We start from the raw sequence: 19,261 nt of genomic DNA, 5'->3' as shown, positions 1-19,261 counted from the left end.
GAGACGGAGTTTCACTCTTGTTACCCAGGCGGGAGTGCAATGGCGCGATCTCGGCTCACTGTAACCTCCGCCTCCTGGGCTCAGGCAATTCTCCTGCCTCAACCTCCTGAGTAGCTGGGATTACAGGCACACGCCACCATGCCCAGCTAATGTTTTGTATTTTTAGTAGAGACGGGGTTTCACCATGTTGACCAGGATGGTCTCGATCTCTTGACCTCGTGATCCACCCGCCTCGGCCTCCCAAAGTGCTGGGATTACAGGCTTGAGCCACCGCACCCGGCTCCTTTCCCTTTTCTAATCCTAAGTATTAAACTGGTTCTTCATCAAAAGAATACTGGGTTGAAAGCCAGAAGGCTGAGTTCTAGTCCTACCCCTGTCTAAGTAGCACTGGGACCTGGGACAAGCCAATTAGCCTTTCTGTTTCTTAAGTTCTGAAACATAAAATGAGTAAAATATTGTATTGCCTTACTCATGGATAATGTGTGCAGAAACAAATTCTTTTGCCTATTGAACGAACAGTTACTGAGGCCTACAAAGTCTAGAGAGACGTGATTCCTGCCCTTCAGGAGTTATAGTTACCATATCATAATTCAACAAGCCACTTGAATTTTAACAGGAACTGAAAGAACCGAGTACTACAAATCTGTTATTGGTCAGAATTCTTATGGAGTGAGGGTTCTAGTTGGCCTATACTTTGCTAGAACTCCCTTTTTATTTAAGCTTTGTGGAATAGTTTTCTAAAATACATGATTCAGTTGTGTTTACCTTAGTTTTTATCTTTTCAAATACATGTATATAGTTTGAAAAGTCACCTGACACCCCCTACCCCTAGCTCCTTATTCCTATTCCCAGGAATAACTTATTTCAACTTCTGCTGTTTATGCCCATATTTCTAATATAATGGTTTTGTTCCTATATTACATTTTTTCCATTTTAAAGACATTATACTTTGAATTTCTATCAGTAATTTATCTCATACAATTCAGCTAATTAATGGGATATGCAGGATTTGAGTGTATGTATATTTCCAACTCCATGCTCTTAACCATTATTCATATAACCTCTCAAGAGATCAAGCAAGATATCACAGGTAAATGCTAAAATGTACTAAGACACGGTCCCTAACCTCAAGGAAATCACACTATACTGAAAAGGCACACAGATACACATATGGTGACAATATCAAGCAATTTCATAGTTATATAATAAAAGAGGCAAAAGGTCTATCAACATTTGAGATGTAGGAATGAGACATTAATGATCTAAGAAAGATTCTTGAGTTAGGTCTTGGTTTAGGGACACCATACTTAATACTATCCAACCTCTCTGGAGACTGGGTACTAGATACAATGATGGGTTGAGTAAACACATAATTCTGACAGCTGTTAATCTACAGCTTACAGACAAAATAAACAATTGTACACAGTACTGAGATAGAAGAGAATCTTTAGTATATAAAAATTAGCCTCACCAGTGCAGCCAAATAACGAAGCACCTTGTTATCATTCACCAGCATTTTAATAATATCTTTTTTTGGAGCTTTTGGAATGAGAGAAAAGCAATTCTGAGCAGAATCTTCCACTAGTCCATAACCATTATAAGGAGGTAACTCCTGGAGATATATAGGAAGCAAGAAGTAAGCCAGATGCTCCTTGTGGTAAAATTACATTAAAGATAACTGTAAGTTAAAAAAAAAACCAACTCTAGAAAACACTTACTCAAATACATTTTCTACATAAACAATATAGTTAGAAAAATAACATATCACGTATCCCCTTCCCTCTTTATGGAATTTGCATCATGTTCACTGATCACAGAAGTAACTGATGATACTCTAAAGTAACTCCCAGAGATACAGAGAAACTATTGCTGATGTCTACTGATCCCTTACTACCAAAGCAGGACCAAGTCCCACCCAAGTCCCAGTGCAGATGACCCCTGTAGTCATCCTAGCACGGGTCTGTCTATGACCTCTTTGCTCTTGGATGTAGACTCACCCTAGCAGACCTGGAAACCGTTTCCTCAGTTTACCCAAAGTAAGAGAGAGAGAGTGTGTGTATCTGTGTGTGTGTGTGTGTGTGTGTGTGTGTTTGTGTGCATGTGATGGAACTGGGGGAAAGACGGTAAGAACTTGATTCAAGCTACTCTTCTCCTACTTATCTCCATATTTCTAATATTTTTATTTCTTGATTTCTGCCTCACAGAACAGGATGACAGCTATGGTTTTTTTGAGAACTTAGGTCACTTGTCCACGCAGGACCCTCTTTCTTAGTGAAGAAGTTCAACTTCGGGAATCATTTTTCAAATACGAAGGTTATTTATGAGTTTGTGTGAAAATATAGGTTGAGCTTATACGTTTCATCCTGGCTTCGTGAAAAGCTTGAAGCATCACTGTAGGATGCTAAGATTTATTTCCCTAAAAACTTTGGGCCAAAGACTCAGTCTTTATCCTCCTCATCTAATGTTAGGCAAACATCAGCAGGGTTATTTTTTCCTGACTCCTCTTTGCTATGCTTTCTCAGGAAATTCAGCTTGTAGCACACATTTTCACTTGTATATACCGCCATAAAATCTTTTTCTATATTATATTCAGGCACTTTAAGTCCATATAGTCCCTAGTACCATCCATAACAGAGTACGTCTTCAACAACAAAGGACTATTAAATTTGTCCACAGCATACTACTTGAAACACTGACCTCAAAATCACTTGCTGGGATTGTAGTTAATGTGATCATCATGGCTAGAATATGACTAGTGGATTCAGCAGATAGAAAATGACCTAATTTGCTTCAACTGCAAAACCACTACTCAGTGAATTTACAGGTTACTATGGACAGAGCCTGAGCTGACAGCCAACATGCTAAGCGTTTGAGTTTTCTCTGGAGGCTAGGCAGAAACTGCAAAGTGGTGGTCTCTGAACTGGCTGTGCATTTGTACCAACAACACACAATGAGAGCATCCTGGTTGGGGGGACTAGTAGTGCGGGCACTGAGGGTTGAAGGATTTTACAAGAAGACAGCTATAAAGACTCTGGGCCTTCTTCTCAAATTCCTATTGTATTTTAACAGACTTTACCTGTTTTTCCTGAATCATACCTCACTTTCCCTGCCTGAAATAAAGATCTTTCCTAAATATCAATCTATATGCATGATATCCTGGCACCTTGCCTCTTATACTTCAAGCTACTGCCTGGGTGAGTCCTGTTCTAAAGTAGATGAACATGCATCTGACTATATGTATCATCACTCCTAGATACTCCTGCTCATATGATCCACTTACCAGAGTTTCTGCCTCCACATTTTCAACCAAGCTAGTAGTACACATGGAACCCCAGAGTACCATAACCTTCAGATACTGCTCAGGGGCAGTCTCCATAGCAGATTACCTCTCCTGCTTTTGGTTTCTTACTTTTCCCTACCAGCGTGCCTCCAGATGGAGCCAGCCTGAGAGAAAACACATCTGACTATTGGATTTATGTTTACTTATTCCTGGTCTAGCAGAGAAGCTTGACTTGCAAGTGCCGTGACTCTCGAATTGGATATATCCATTTCATATCTACTTCTATCCCTTCATTGGCTTGGCTCTGGCTTTATCCCTCTAGACTCTGCTACAAATTCCTATCCCTGGTTTCCATTTATGTTATTTACGGTTAAAATGACTGAGGTGTAATGACTAAAAAGTGTTTGCTGATTGGTAATTGGCATTCTATTCATCTCCAACAAATTTCATGGACAGGTGGAATTTGTTTATTATAGAGCTATTTATTGTAGAGAAAGTACTGAAAAGAAACTGACCAAACACTATAATTAATGTGCCATACGTATAAATGTTTTATTATGTAGAATTAGTTTTATTGTACAAAAGGGCTGGGATAGAACAAATAACCAACCAGTAGTTCTTCAGTTCCCTTTGCTCTTTATCCAGGCCTTCCCTCTCTTTTCTTTACTTCAAGGCAGGTTAGGTGAAAAAAAAAAGATGATAGTAATGAGGATGGGGAACAGAGGGTATTCTAAGATTCAAAAGCTTTCATTGGCTCAAAAGACAGATCAGACCGGTGCAGTGGCTCATGCCTGTAATTCCAGCACTTTGGGAGGCCAAGATGGGTAGATCACCTGAGGTAGGGGATTCGAGACTAGCCTGGCCAACATGGTGAAACCCCATCTCTACTAAGAATACAAAAATTAGCTGGGTGTGATAGCACAACCTGTAGTCCCAGCTACTGAGGAGGCTGAGGCACAAGAATTGCTTGAACCTGGGAAACGGAGGTTGCAGTGAGTTGAGTGTGCACCGCTGCATTCCAGCCTGAGACACAGAGAAAGATCCTGTCTTTAAAAAAAAAAAAAAAAAAAAGGCCAAAGTCCTTTCACTACTTTCACTAAGAAAAGGGAATCACTATGTTGCAATCTCTCCCTGTCCTACCTCCTGGTTTTATCTGTAAACTGAAGTGGGGAAACAGTTTCCTTGATCAAAATCTAAATGTGTTCTTACAGTACTTTTCCCTCTGTACTGCATCAAATGCTGCCAAAAAACTTAAGGGCAAAGGGTTTATAATAATTCTTTCCTTTTCTTTTCATAATCCATATATATCAGGAGAGGGTTTATCATTCTTAATCAATGAACACATCATTGATAAAGAAATCTATCAGAGAAAAAACTGACAGCAAGAGGTATTATCACTCACACTTCCTTCCAGAAATTGTACTTCCTCTCAGAATTCACAGCATACCAAAATACAAATTGTTTCTATAAAATACTGTTTCTAAAAGTCTTGCCTAAGACATCACTTCCTTTAACACCTTCATAGCCAATTTTCTTTAGTCCAGTTTAAGAAACATATCATAGACCTCGTATTTATTAGGCACTGTATTAAGTACTATGAGAAAAAGATGAATAGGACATAGTCCCTGGCCTCAGGGAAGTTACAATCTAGTACAAAAGATTCACAAGCGGATGATTTAATATAACAGAGAAGTGCTAGTGGAGGGAGGCAGAGAATACCCCAGGAATAGAGATGAGAGGCTTTTAGCCCTCCCTGAGCTTTAGAAAAGACTTCTTGGAGAAGAAGCCTACACTGGGTGTTAGAGGATAAAAAAGAGCTGCGTGTAAGAACATCAGAAAAGTGGTTCAAGGAGGAAGAGCACAAGCAAAAGTTCCTGAAGTACAACAAGGGGCTTTACTGGCAGAACCACAGGTAACTCAGTATGAATGGAGGCCAAGTGCAAGCAAGAGGAGCAGCCGCTGGAGAGGAAGGCAGAGGCCTGGCTGGAGGCACTCCATCATTCCATCATTTTATTCATGTTTTTCTTTTAAGGAGGAAGGGCCCAGTGACATTTTACACACATAGTAGTCTTTTAATTGTATGAATGGATGTATTTTTCATACATCCATTTCATGAATGGATGTAATTTATTTTGTCAATCTCCTCACACTTTTAAATAAATAATGCTATAATACACATTCTTCCACCTATGTTTTTAGAGTTCCCAAAGTATATTTTCTAGGTAAAAGATATGCCATATATATATATATATATATATATATCATAAATATACACACACACATATATATAGCATATATATATATTAAATATATCTATAAATATATATACAGATACAGAAATAGATTTTTTTTAAACAGACTCTGACTGACTCTGTTGCCCAGGCTGGAGTGCAATGGTACAATCTCAGCTCACTGCAACCTCCATCTCCCAGGTTCAAGCGATCTTCATGCCTCAGCCTCCCAGGTAGTTGGGATTACAGGTGCATGCCACCACATCTGGATTATTTTTGTAGTTTTAGCAGAGATGAGGTTTCATCCCATTGGCTAGGCTAGTCTCAAATTCCTGACTTCAAACGATCCACCTGCCCTGGCCTCCCAAAGTGCTGGGATTACAGATGTGAGTCGCTGCACCCAGCCAGAAAATATGCAATATTTTATTTTGAAAAAAATAAAAATGACAACAAACTGTCATTCAGAAAGTGTACTCTGATTGGCTTTCCTATAAACAGTATATAAAAAATCCCATTTCTGGAAACGTGCAGCCGGCTCAGAAGGTCAGGGGACTTAACTCCCTGGGTGCTCAGTTTTGAATCCTGTGCTTACCTCATCCCTCCTGCAACCCACGGTCCAAGAGAGCCCTACCAGATGGCGGGGCGCCATGGGTAGTCGATGTAAATCTTAGGAGCGGCTACCGCCTGGCATGGCAAGTAGCCGCAGGGATCTGGGTGGGAATTTGGACTAATGCCAGCAGGACGACCGTCCCACAGAGGGAGGCAGAGTTGAAAGCAGGGAAACAGACCATGACGCCTGGCAGCCCCCACCTTCACAGAATTCAAACTGAAGCCCTCCCTAGACAGCTTGGCAGCAAATACACCAGCCTGATCCCAACCAGGAAGATCGAGCTCTGGGAGAGATGCCATTGGGAAGGTGCACCCAATCCCACCTGCAAACAAACTTCAGGGAAGGACCACCCACCTAGCAACCTAACTGAACCCGAGAGAGCCCAGCAACGCCCTCTACAGGCCAAAAAAGATACAGCTCCAACCTCAATAGAAAAAAAGTCCACTCAGAGAGGACTCGTGAAATCACCAAAGATTGAAGGGATATAAATCCACAAAGATGGGGAAAAAACAGCGCAAAAAGGATGAAACCATCAAAGAACAGAACACCTCTTCTCCTCCCAGGGATCACAACTCCTCACCATCAAGGGAACAAAAAAAAAGACAGAGAATGAATCTGACGAATTGGCAGAAGCAGGCTTGAGAAGGTGGATAATATTCTGAGTTAAAACACCATGTTCTAACCCAATGCAAAGAAACTAAGAATCTTGAAAAAATGTTAGACAAAATGCTAACCAGAATATCCATCTTAGAGAAGAACATAAACGACTTGACGGAGCTGAAAAACACAGCACAAGAACTTCGCAAGGCATACACAAGTTTCAACAGCTGAATCGACCAAGCAGAAGACAGGGTATCAGAGAGAAGATCAAATCAATGAAATAAAATGAGAAGGCAAGAATAGAGAAACAAGAGTGAAAAGAAATGAACAAAGACTTCAAGAACTATGGGATTATGTGAAAAAACCTAATCTACGCTTGACTGGCGTTCCTGAATGTGACGGGGAGAATAAATCCAAGTTGGAAAACACTCTTCAAGATATTATCCAAGAGAACTTCCCCAACCTAACAAGGCAGGCCAACATTCAAATCCAGGAAATACAGAGAACACCACAAAGATATTCCTCAAGAAGAGCAACCCCAAGGCACATAGTTGTCAGATTCACCAGGGTTGAAATGAAAGAAAAAAAATGCTAAGGGCAGCCAGAGAGAAAGGCTGAATAACCCACAAAGGAAACACCATCAGGCTCACAGCGGATCTCTCGGCAGAAACCCCGCAAGCTAGAAGGGAATGGGGGCCAATATTCAACATCCTTAAAGAAAAGAACTTTCAACCCAGAATTTCACATCCAGCCAAACTAAGCTTCGTGAGTGAAGGAGAAATATAATCCTTTACAAGCAATGGCTGAGAGATTTTGTCACTACAAGACCTGCCTTACAGGAGCTACTGAAGGAAGTACTAAGCAGGGAAACGAATAACCAGTACCAGCCACTGCAAAAACATACCAAATGGTAAAGAATAATCACACAATGAAGGAGCCATGTCAATTAACGGGCAAAACAACCAGCCAGTAACAAAATGGCAGGATCAAATTCAAACATAACAATATTAACGTTGAGTGTAAATGGCCTAAATGCCCCAACCAAAAGACGCAGACTGGCAAATTGGATAAAACGTCAAAACCCATCAGTGTGCTGTATTCAGGAGACCCATCTCACATGCAAAGACTTACCCAGACTCAAAGGGATGGAAGAAGATTTACCAAGCAAATGGAAAGTAAAAAAAAAAGCAGGGATAGCAATCCTAGTCTCTGATAAAACATACTTTTAACCAACAAAGATCAAAAGAGGCAAAGAAGGGCATTATATGATGGTAAAAGGATCAATGCAACAATCAATATCCTAAATCTTTATGCATCCAATGCAGGAGCACCCAGATACATAAAGCAAGTTCTTAAAGATCTACAAAGAGGCTTAGACTCCCGCACAATAATAGCAGGAGACTTTAACACTCCACTGACAATATGTCGATCAACGAGACAGAAAGTCAACAAGGATATCCAGGACTTGAACACAGATTTGGACCAAGCGGACCTAATAGACATTTACAGGACATGCCACCCCAAATCCACAGAATACACATTCTTCTCAGCACCACATTACACTTACTCCAAAATTGACCATGTAATTGGAAGTAAATCACTCCTCAGCAAATGCAAAGGAATGGAAATCATAACAAACAGTCTCTCAGGCCACACTGCCATCAAATTAGAACTCAGGATTAAGAAAAGCACTCAAAACTGCACAATCACATGGAAACTGAACAACTTGCTCCTGGATGACAAATGGATAAACAATGAAATGAAGGCAGAAATAAAAATGTTCTTTGAAACCAACGAGAACAAAGACACAACATACTAGATCCTATGGGACACATTTAAAGCAGTGTCTAGAGGGAAATTTACAGCAATGAATGCCCACATGAGAAACAAGGAAAGATCTAAAATCGACACCCTATCATCAAAATTGAAAAAGCTAGAGGAGCAAGATCAAAAAACTCAAAAGCTAGTAGAAGACAATAAATAACTAAGATCAGAGCAGAACTGAAGGAGATATAGACACAAAAAACCCTTCAAAAAAAATCAATAAAGCCAGGAGCTGGTTTTTTTGAAAAGATCAACAAAATAGACAGACTGCTAGCTAGGCTAATAAAAAAGAAAAGAGAGAAGAATCAAATAGATGCAATAAAAAACAATAAAGGGGAGATCACCACCACTGATTCCTTGGAAATACAAACTACCATCAGAAATTACTACAAAAAACTCTATGCACATGAACCAGTAAATCTGGAAGAAATGGATAAATTCCTGGACACATGCAGGACTGCCAAGACTAAGCCAAGAAGAAGTTGAAACCCTAAATAGACCAATAACAAGGTCTGAAGTTGAGGCAGCTATTAATAGCCTACTGACCAAAAAAGGTCCAGGTCCAGATAGGTTCACAGATGAAATCTACCAGACATACAAAGAGCAGCTGGTACCAGTCCTGTTGAAACTATTCCAAACAATACAAAAAGAGGGAATCCTCCCTAACTCTTTCTATGAGACCAACATCATCCTGATACCAAAATCTGGCAGAGACATAACTAAAAAAGAATACTACAGGCCAAAATCCATGATGAACATTGATGCAAAAATCTTCAATAAAATACTGGCAAACCGAATCCAACAGCACATCAAAAAGCTTATCCACCACGATCAAGTAGGCTTCATACCAGGGATGCAAGGCTGGTTCAACATACACAAATCTATAAACGTAATTCACCACATAAACAGAACCAAAGACAAAAACGACATGATTATCTCAATAGATGCAGAGAAGGCCTTCGACAAAATTCAACAGCCCTTTCTGCTAAAAACTCTCAATAAACTAGGTATAGACAGAACATATCTCAAAACAATAAAAGCTACTTATGACAAACCCACAGCCAATATCATACTGAATTGGCAAAAATTAGAAGCATTCCCTTTAAAAAGTGGCACTAGACAAGGATGCCCCCTCTCACCACTCCTATTCAATATAGTATTGGAAGTTCTGGCCAGAGCAATTAGGCAAGAAAAAGAAATAAAGGGCATTCAATTAGGAAAAGAAGAAGTCAAATTGTCACTGTTTGCAGAAGACATGATCATATATTTAGAAGACCCCATCGTCTCAGTCCCAAACCTTCTTAAGCTGATAAGCAACTTCAACAAAGTCTCAGGATACAAAATCAATGTGCAGAAATCACAAGCATTCCTATACACTAATAACAGACAAACAGATCGCCAAATCATGAGCAAACTCCCATTTACAATTGCTACAGAGAATAAAATACCTAGGAATACAACTAACAAAGGAGGTAAAAGATCTCTTCAAGAAGAACTACAAACCACTGCTCAAGGAATTAAGAGAGAAAACAAACAGATGGAAAAACATTCCATGTTCATGGTTAGGAAGAATCAATATTGTGAAAATGGCCATACTGCCCAAAGTAATTTACAGATTCAGTGTTATCCCCATCAAGCTACCAATGACCTTCTTCACAGAACTGGAAAAAACCGCCTTAAACTTCATATGGAGCCAAAAGAGAGCCCACATAGCCAAGTCAATTCTAAGCAAAAAGAACAAAGCCAGAGGCATCACACTACCGGACTTCAAACTATACTACAAGGCTACAGTAATCAAAACAGCATGGTACTGATACCAAAACAGAGATACAGACCAATGGTACAGAACAGAGGCCTCAGAAGCAACACCACACATCTACAACCATCTGATCTTTGACAAACCTGACAAAAACAAGCAATGGGGAAAGGATTCCCTGTTTAATAAATGGTGTTGGGAAAACTGGCTAGCCGTATGCTGAAACTGGACCCCTTCCTTACACCTTATAAAAAAATTAACTCCAGATGGACTAATATTTAAACATAAGAATGAACACCATAAAAACCCTAGAAGAAAACCTAGGCAAAACCATTCAAGACATAGGCACAGGCCAGGACTTCATGACTAAAACACCAAAAGCGATGGCAACAAAACCAAAATAGACAAATGGGACCTAATTAAACATAAGCGCTTCTGCAAAGCAAAAGACACAATCATTAGAGTAAACTGGCAACCAACAGAATGGGAAAAAATTTTTGCAATCTATCCATCAGACAAAGGGCTAATATCCAGAATCTACAAAGCACTAAAGCAGATTTACAGGAAAAAAACAAACAAACCCATTCAAAAGTGGGTGAAGGATATGAACAGACACTTTTCAAAAGAAGACAAACATGCAGACAACAAACATAGGAAAAATGCTCATCATCACTGGTCATTAGAGAAACGCAAATCAAAACCATGTTGAGATACCATCTCACGCCAGTTAGAATGGCAATTGTTAAAAGATCTGGAGACAACAGATGCTGTAGAGGATGTGGAGAAAAGGAACACTTTTACACTGTTGGTGGGAGTGTAAATTAGTTTAACCATTGTGGAAGACAGTGTAGCGATTCCTCAAGGATCTAGAAATAGAAATTCCATTTGACCCAGCAATCCCATTACTGGGTATATACTCAAAGGATTATAAATCATTCTATCATAAATACACATGCACACATATGTTCACTGCGGCACTGTTTACAATAGCAAAGACCTGGAACCAACCCAAATGCCCATCGATGATAGACTTGACAAGGAAAATGTGGCACATATACACCATGGAATACTATACAGCCATAAAAAATTATGAGTTCGTGTCCTTTGTAGAGACATGGATGAACCTAGAAGCCATCATTCTCAGCAAACTGACACAAGAACAGAAAAGGAAACACCGCATGTTTTCACTCACAGGCGGTGATGAACAATGAGAACACTTGGGCACAGGGAAGGAAACAACACTTACAGGGCTAGGTCGGGGGGTGGGGAGGAGGGGGAGGGATAACACCGGGAGAAATACCTGATGTAGGCAACAGCGGGGGGGATGGAGACAGCAAACAACCATGGCATGTATGTACCTATGCAACAATCCTGCAGGATGCAGGATGGGCACATGTACCCCAGAGCCCAAATACAATTAAAAAAAGAAAAAAGAAAAAAGAAAAAAAATCCCATTTCTTCATATAGGGCAAACACTCGATATGATGAATACTTTAAAACTGAACATACCCAAAAATGTCATTATTTTCTATTTCTTTGATTATCAGTTAGATTGAGGGTCTTTTCATAATTTTTTGCCATTTGTGTTTCTTCTTTTGTGAACTACTGTATTACATATATACTTTGTCCATTTTTTATCAAGGATTCACATAGAAGTGTTTTTTGTTTTTCTTAAATTTCTACCTCAAAAAATTAGTTTTCTAGCTACACTAGCCCATCTGATTACCTGTTTTACCGGAGGTGGTTCCTGCTTGCTCACATCAATACGTGGTAAATCAGCGATTCCAAACTTCTCTTTGTAATACCGTCGAGTAAATGGATCACAATCATAAATGAAGAAAGTTCTCCCAAGGATAGTGAGTGACTTCCCAACAATGAAGTCTTTAGCAGTATACCATTCCAACACCTCTTGGTCAGAGATTTCCAGCACACACTGGGGGAAGTTCTCTAATACAAGATTGTGTTAGAGAGAAAAGAAGAAGAAATGAATGTGGGAGGAAAGACTTGACACACAACAGCCAGGCATTCTTAAGAACCCGAGGGAGTGCAGTCTTTTGCTCTGGTCAAGAGTCACGGTCTCTCCTACATTCCCACTAGAACACATGGCTGTGTATTTCCATCTGCTGATAGGACACATATATAGTTTTTGTAATGTCTCTCTCCCATATTCAGCTCAAACTATCACTACAAATTATTAATTTTAGCAAATTAATGCTTAGAAGAAATCACTGCAGGAGGAAAGAACAAATGTCCTTCTATAAGGATAGAGTCTTAGGTCTAGGAAAGATCCAAGTCATTTAGCTCAATTTCTCACCTGTTTATCCATTCATCCAACAAATTATTAGTAACCATCTATATCATGTACTAGGTGCACTGCTAAATACTTGGATTACAATAACCAACACTATAGATACAATTCCTGACTTCGTGGAGAAAATATCGTTTGGGGAGACAGATACTAAAAAATTATACAATAGTGGTTTCATTTCAGTTGTAATCACTGCTATTAGGACAGTGTAAGCTAGTCCTGGAGGCAGGGGGCAGGGACAGTCAATGAGATAATGACAGTAATCCATTCATGTGGGCATAAATAATTTCCTAATGTAGAATAACTCTTGCATTTGTGGAATAATTCCAGTCTTGTCTTACTGTTTCATGAGAACTAAGGATTCACTTGTTTAAGATTGATTACCTGCAGCCTGGCATCCAAGGAACTCTTAAGAGTCAATCAGTTCTAGTAGAGTGCCATATCTTATAGCTGTAACCACAAAGCTTTTGCACAGAACCCTGATCACAAGGGGGATGAAAAGTAGGCTGATGCTCTCCTAACTGGTAATTACTAAGATTGAAAAACAGGTATAAGGCTAAGTTTCTGCTATAATAGGCGTAAAAGTTTGAACTCCAGCCTTTGATCACGGCTTTGATTAATAAGATATGTTATTGGGGAAATAAGATGTTATCTCCCCAATAACATATCTTATTTAAAAAATCTCTACAGTCCAAGGGATCTTTCTCCCTATGCCTGTTCCCAACTCTACCATCTCCCTTTGATCTTCCCCAGGAAGTGATGGGCAATGGGGGATATAAATTGTGACTATGTAAACTTCTCTTGGTATACAACATTCTAGGAGATCTGGTATATTTGTGTGTGCTGTCCAGCCAACTGCCCTTGTTTGCTCAACATATTACTTTTTCATATAAGGCTGGATCTGGTTTACTCATATCTTGTTTAGGATTTTTGCATATATCTTCTTAAGTGAGAATGACTGTGGCTTTTCTTTCTCATGGTGACTGATTTCACTGCCCTTTTTAAATGAAAGAATTAAGAAGTTCTATTTTCCCCTCTAAAAGGGTTTGTGTTAAGCTTAGAATTATCTGTTCTATAAATGTCTGTCAAAAATCTTCTGTAAAATTATCTGGATCTGGTGGCTTTTTTGTGGGAAATGTTGAAACTAAATCTATTTCTTTAATGGTTGAAGATATTTTCTATTTCTTCATAAACAAGTTACACTTTTTTAAAACTTTGCTTATTTTACCTAAGTTTTTAAATTTATTGGCAGAAAGCTGTATAATTCTTTTATGTTTAATCACTATGGCATTTTAAAGAATGACTCTTTTCTTTTCCTTTTTGTTTTGACAGAGGGTCTCACTCTGTTGCCCAGCCTGGGGTTCAGTGGCACGATCTCAGGTTCTCTGCCTTCCAGGTTCAAGCAATTCTCCTGCCTCAGCCTCCCAAGTAGCTGGGACTACAACCGCGCACTACCACGCTGGGCCAATTTTTGCATTTTTAGTAGAAATGGAGTTTCACCATGTTAGCCAGGCTGGTCTCGAACTCCTAACCTCAAGTGATCCACCCACCTCGGCCTCCCAAAGTGCTGGGATTACAGGTTTGAGCCACTGTGCCTGGCCTCTTCATTTTTAATGCTGTGCATATGTGCTTTGTTTTGTTTATCCCTTCATAAATCTTGTCTATAGTTTGTCGTTTCATTAGTCCTTTCAAGGAAATGACTTTTGACAAATCTTCTCTGTTACCTTTGTTTTCAATTTCATTATTTTCAGGCTCTTACTTTATGATTTCTTTCCTTTTAATTTCTTAATATTTTAATTTTTAAATATTTAGATTTCTAACTTTTTAAGAAATATGCGTAACTTGTTGTCATCTTTCTTTTTTCTTAAGCATTTAAAGCTATATATTTTTCTCCAAGTACCTCTTTGATATAGCTAAAAGTTTTAAGAGTTTTTGCTGCCATTCAGTTCTATGTATTTTCTGACAATATATTTTTTTTACTCATAGGTGATTTGAAAATATGTTTTTCAATTTCCAAATATATGGGTTTTTTCAAATTATATTTCCAAAATTGACTTCTAACTTAATTTTGCTGAAATCAGAAAATATGGTATATGACATCTAGCCTTAAAATTTCTTAAGACTGATTTTTACAGATGTTCTATTTGTGTTTGAAAAGAATTATTATCTTCTAGGTGCTGGGTGAGTGTATATATATGTTTATCAAATGAATAATTATATTATTCAAGTCTTATACATGTTTATTGTTTTATCTTTTTGATCTAACAACTATTGAAAGAAATATTTTAATGATTCCCACTATTATGGTGTATTTTTCCAGTCTCTTTGTATAACAGTACTACAAATTTTTCCTATATTTTGAATCCGTTATTAAAAATTCATGTTATTCAAGTTTAGAATTATTATATTTTCCTAGTAAATACAATATTCTTGCAATAGGTAATGATCCTCTTCATCTCAATCAAAGCTTTTTGCCCAAATGTCTATTTGTATTATACCAATATAGCTTCATCAGTTGTTTTATACCTCATGAGTTTCTTTTGCTATTTATTTGTTGATCTTTTTATCCTTTCTATGTGCCTATATCTTAATTATGTTTTTAAATACATTGTTGGTGGGAGTGTAAATGAGTTCAACCACGATAGAAAGCAGTGTGGTGATTCCTCAAACACCTAAAAATAGAGTTACCTATTTGACCCAGCAGTTCCATTACTGGGTATATCTCCAAAGGAAAAAAAAATCATTCTATCATAAAGAAAAATGCAAGCATGCACTACTCACAATAGTGAAAATACAGAATCAACCTAAATGCCCATCAGTGACAGACTGGATAAAGAAAATGCTGTACATAGACACCATGGAATGCTATACAGCTATAAAAAAGAATGAGATCATGTCCTGTGTGGGAACATGGATGGAGCTGAAGGACATTATCCTTAGCAAACTAACCCAGGAACAGAAAATCAAGTACCACAGGTTCTCACTTATAAGTGGAAACTAAATGATGGCAGCACATGGACACATGAGAGGGAACAGTACACACTGGGGCCTACTGGAGGGTGAAAGGTGGGAGGAGGGAGAGGATCAGGAAAAATAACTGGTTGTTATTAGGCTTAATACTTGGGAGACAAAATAATCTGTACAACAAACTCCCATAACACAAGCTCACCTATATAACAAACCCGCACAGGTAACCCTGAACTTAAAATTAAAGTTAAAAAAAGAACATTTTTCAAAACTTATTATATATTTAATCCTATCAGCCTTTCCTATGCTATTATTGTAATACGTTTTGGTTCTACTTTGATATTTTTAGCTCTCACAAATTCAATATTGTTCTTTTAATTTGTATAGCTAATGATTATTTAGATTTATCCACACTTTGCTATTTTCTTTATTCATGACTTCTTGCATCTTAGACCTTATTTCTGGAATCATTTTCTTTCCACTTGAAGCATACTCTAGAATTTTCCCAGTAAGGGTCTGTTGTTAGTAAAATCTGTTTTGTTTGCCTGGAAATGTATTTCACCTTCCTGAAAGACAGTTTCTCTAGGCATTAAATTCTATTTTTTCTCAGCACTCTGAAGATATTATTTCACTGTCTTCTGGTAATCACTGTTGCTACAGAAGTCAGCTGTCATTTTAACTTGCCATCCTGTATGGGTTACCTTTTTCTTTTTATTATTATTATACTTTAAGTTCTGGGGTACATGTACAGAACATGCAGGCTTGTTACATAGGTATACACATGTCGTGGCTTGCTGCATCCATCACCCCGTCATCTATATTAGGTATTTCTCCTAATGCTATCCCTCCCCTACTCTGGAGCTGCTTTTATGATCTTTTTGAATCTAGTGTTCTTACATTTGACTATGACGTGTCTAGATATGGATTTATATTTTTACAACTTTACTGACGTATAATTGACTACAATAAGCTGCATATATTTGGAGTATACAATTTGATGTTGCTTGAATATGTATTTACCCATAAAACCATCATTAGAATCAAAATAATAAACACACCTATCACATCCAAAAGTCTCCTTATGCTCTTTTATAATCTAACTCTCCTTCTCACCATCTTCATGCAATCACTGATCTGTTTTGTTTATTTATATTGTATTTTCAATGATTTTACACCAATGGAAGTATATGACATGTATTCTTGTCGGAATTCTTTCTCTCAGCATAGTTACTTTGAGATTCATTCACGTTGTTTCTTACATCAATAGTTATTTTATTTTTAGTAGTATTCCAAAGTACTGATATACAATAATTGTTTATTCACTCACTGTTGATAGACATTTGCATTGTTTCCAACTTTTGGCTATTACAAAAAAAGCTGCCATAAACATTTACATAAGTTTCTATGTGAACATATGTTTTCCTTTCTCTTGGCAAATACCTAAGAAAAGAATGGCTGGATTGTATGGTAGATATATGTGCAGTTTTAAAAAACAAACTGTCAAGCTATTTTTCCAAGTGGTTATTTCAGTTTATCTTCCATTAGCGGTGTGTGACATTTTCAGCTGCCTCACATTCTTATCAATATTTGGTATGGTCAGTCTTTTTAATTCTGGACATTCTAGTGGGTATATAGTAGTATCTTATTTGGTTTTAATCTGCATTCCTTTAATGACTGACTATAGTAAACATCTTTTTGCGTGCTAATTTACCATCCATGTGTGTTTTTTGGTGAGGTATCTATTGTAATCCTTTACCTATTTTTTATTTGGGCTGTTTTACTAATTTTTAAGAGCCACTTTATATATCCTATGACAAGTGCCTTGTCAAATATGTTTTACAAATATTTTCCCCAATCTTTAGCTTCTCCTTTCACTTTCCTAACAGTGTCTTTTGAAACTTTTGTTATTTATTTATATATGAATTTTAGATTTGGGGGTAAGTGCAGGGGTACATGCACAGGTATATTGCATGATGCTAAAGTTTGAGCTTCTATTGATCCTGTCACCCAAATAGTGAACAGAGTACCTTAGGTAGTTCTCCAACCCTTGTCCCTCTCCCTTCCTCCCCCCCTTTTGGAGTCCCCAGTGTCTATTGTTCCTATCTTTGTGTCCATGTGTACCCAATATTCTGTTTCTGTGTTTATTCACTTAGTATAATGGATTCTATCTGCATCCACATTGCTGCAAAGAACATGATTTTATTTTTTATGGCCATATAGTATTCCATGATGTATATGTACTATTAATACACTTGCTTTATCCACCAGTGATGGGCACTGGGTTGATTCCATGTCTTTGCTATTGTGAATAGTGCTGCAAAAAACATTAGTGCAAGTGTACTTTGGATAGAACAACTTATTTTCTTTTGGGTATATACCCAATAATGGGATTGCTGTAGTTCTATTTTTAGTTTCTGGGGAAATCTCCAAATTGCTTTCCTCAGGGGCTGAACTAGTTTACATTCCCACCAACAGTGTATAAGCATTCCCTTTTCTCTGCAATCTTGCCAGCATCTATTATGTTTTGACTTATTAATAATAGCCATTCTAACTGGTATGAGATGGTGTCTTACTGTGGTTTGGATCGCATGTCCCTGATGATTAGCGGTGTTGGGCATTTTTTAAATGTTTGTTGTCCCTTTGTATATTTCCTTTTGAGAAATGCTGTTCATGTCCTTTGCCTACTTTTTGGCATTTTTTCTTGTTGATTTGTTTAAGTTCCTTATAGATTCTGAATATTAAGTCATTTGTCAAAGGCATTGTTTCAAATATTTTCTCCCTTTCTGCAGGCTGTTTCCTCTGTTGATAGTTTATTTTGCTATGCAGAAGCTCTTTAGTTTAATTAGGTCCCAATTGTCAACAACTTTTGTTTTTATTGCATTTGCTTCCCCACCACCCAACTCTGAGACAGGGTCTTACTCTGCCACCCAGGTGTATTATTCATTTGGGATTAACTTTTATGTATGGTGAGGTAAGAGTTGAAATTTATTTATTTATTTTTGCACATGGCTGTTGAATTGTTCCAGTACTTTTTGTTAAAAAGACAATAATTTATCCACCAAATCGCTTTTTCACCTTTGTCAAAAATCAAATGACCTCATATGTGTGGGTCTATTTCTGGACAATTTGGTTCTATTTCATTGATCTGTATGTTGATCTCATCAGATTGTAAAGTCTGAGATAACGGTCTTATAGTAGTTTCAGATTTCCATTGCTTAGTATGGTGTTTCCTTCATCTATATGAATGTTCAATTAATATTATTTGGCTGACTGAGTGAGCCAATAAAGATGCTCAGAGAGTGAGGAAAAGCATTCAACTTTCTGGAACACTAAAGGTCTAAGGGGTGTTTAAGATTCATCTAACAGGCAAGGGCAAGATCAAACTATGAAAGCCAATCTGAAGGATAACTAACATATCTAGACTTTCGGAACCTGGTTCCCTGGGTTCAAGAGCTGAGTAGAAGGCTTTTGGTAAGCCAAAAAATGTCCTTTTTTGACATTACTTGCCACCTACTGGTAATCTCCAATTGCCCTTGACAAAGAAATAACTTTCAGAATGTGATATTTTAACTCCATCCATTATAAATATGTAATTTTGATTCATCTTAGCTACTTAGAAGGGGGCCCTGGTTGAGAGGACTTTTGAAAGTTACTCCCTTATTCCCTATTACTGTCTAACACAAAC

The 19,261-nt window shown here is 37.9% G+C and overlaps 1 protein-coding gene across 2 annotated transcripts in view; it reads right to left on the bottom strand.

Moving 5' to 3' along the window:
• EFHC1 (EF-hand domain containing 1) overlaps positions 1–19,261 on the bottom strand; it is a 68,807-nt gene that overhangs the window by 26,474 nt on the left and 23,072 nt on the right. Inside the window, exons 6-7 of one of the 2 annotated variants that reach the window (XM_032299674.1) lie at positions 12,028–12,248; positions 1,472–1,612 (exon numbers count right to left, since the gene is read on the bottom strand). In XM_032299674.1, coding sequence (XP_032155565.1) covers positions 1,472–1,612; positions 12,028–12,248 — 362 coding nt within the window. The remainder of the gene's footprint in view (positions 1–1,471; positions 1,613–12,027; positions 12,249–19,261) is intronic. The other variant, XM_032299675.1, reaches the window with a different exon arrangement.

Source organism: Sapajus apella, unplaced genomic scaffold (assembly GCF_009761245.1).
Source record: "Sapajus apella isolate SASKATOON/1434 unplaced genomic scaffold, GSC_monkey_1.0 scaffold41, whole genome shotgun sequence".
Classification (NCBI taxonomy): domain Eukaryota; kingdom Metazoa; phylum Chordata; class Mammalia; order Primates; family Cebidae; genus Sapajus; species Sapajus apella.
The sequence above is the reverse complement of the archived record's forward strand: the minus strand, read 5'-3'. Positions and strand labels throughout refer to the sequence as shown.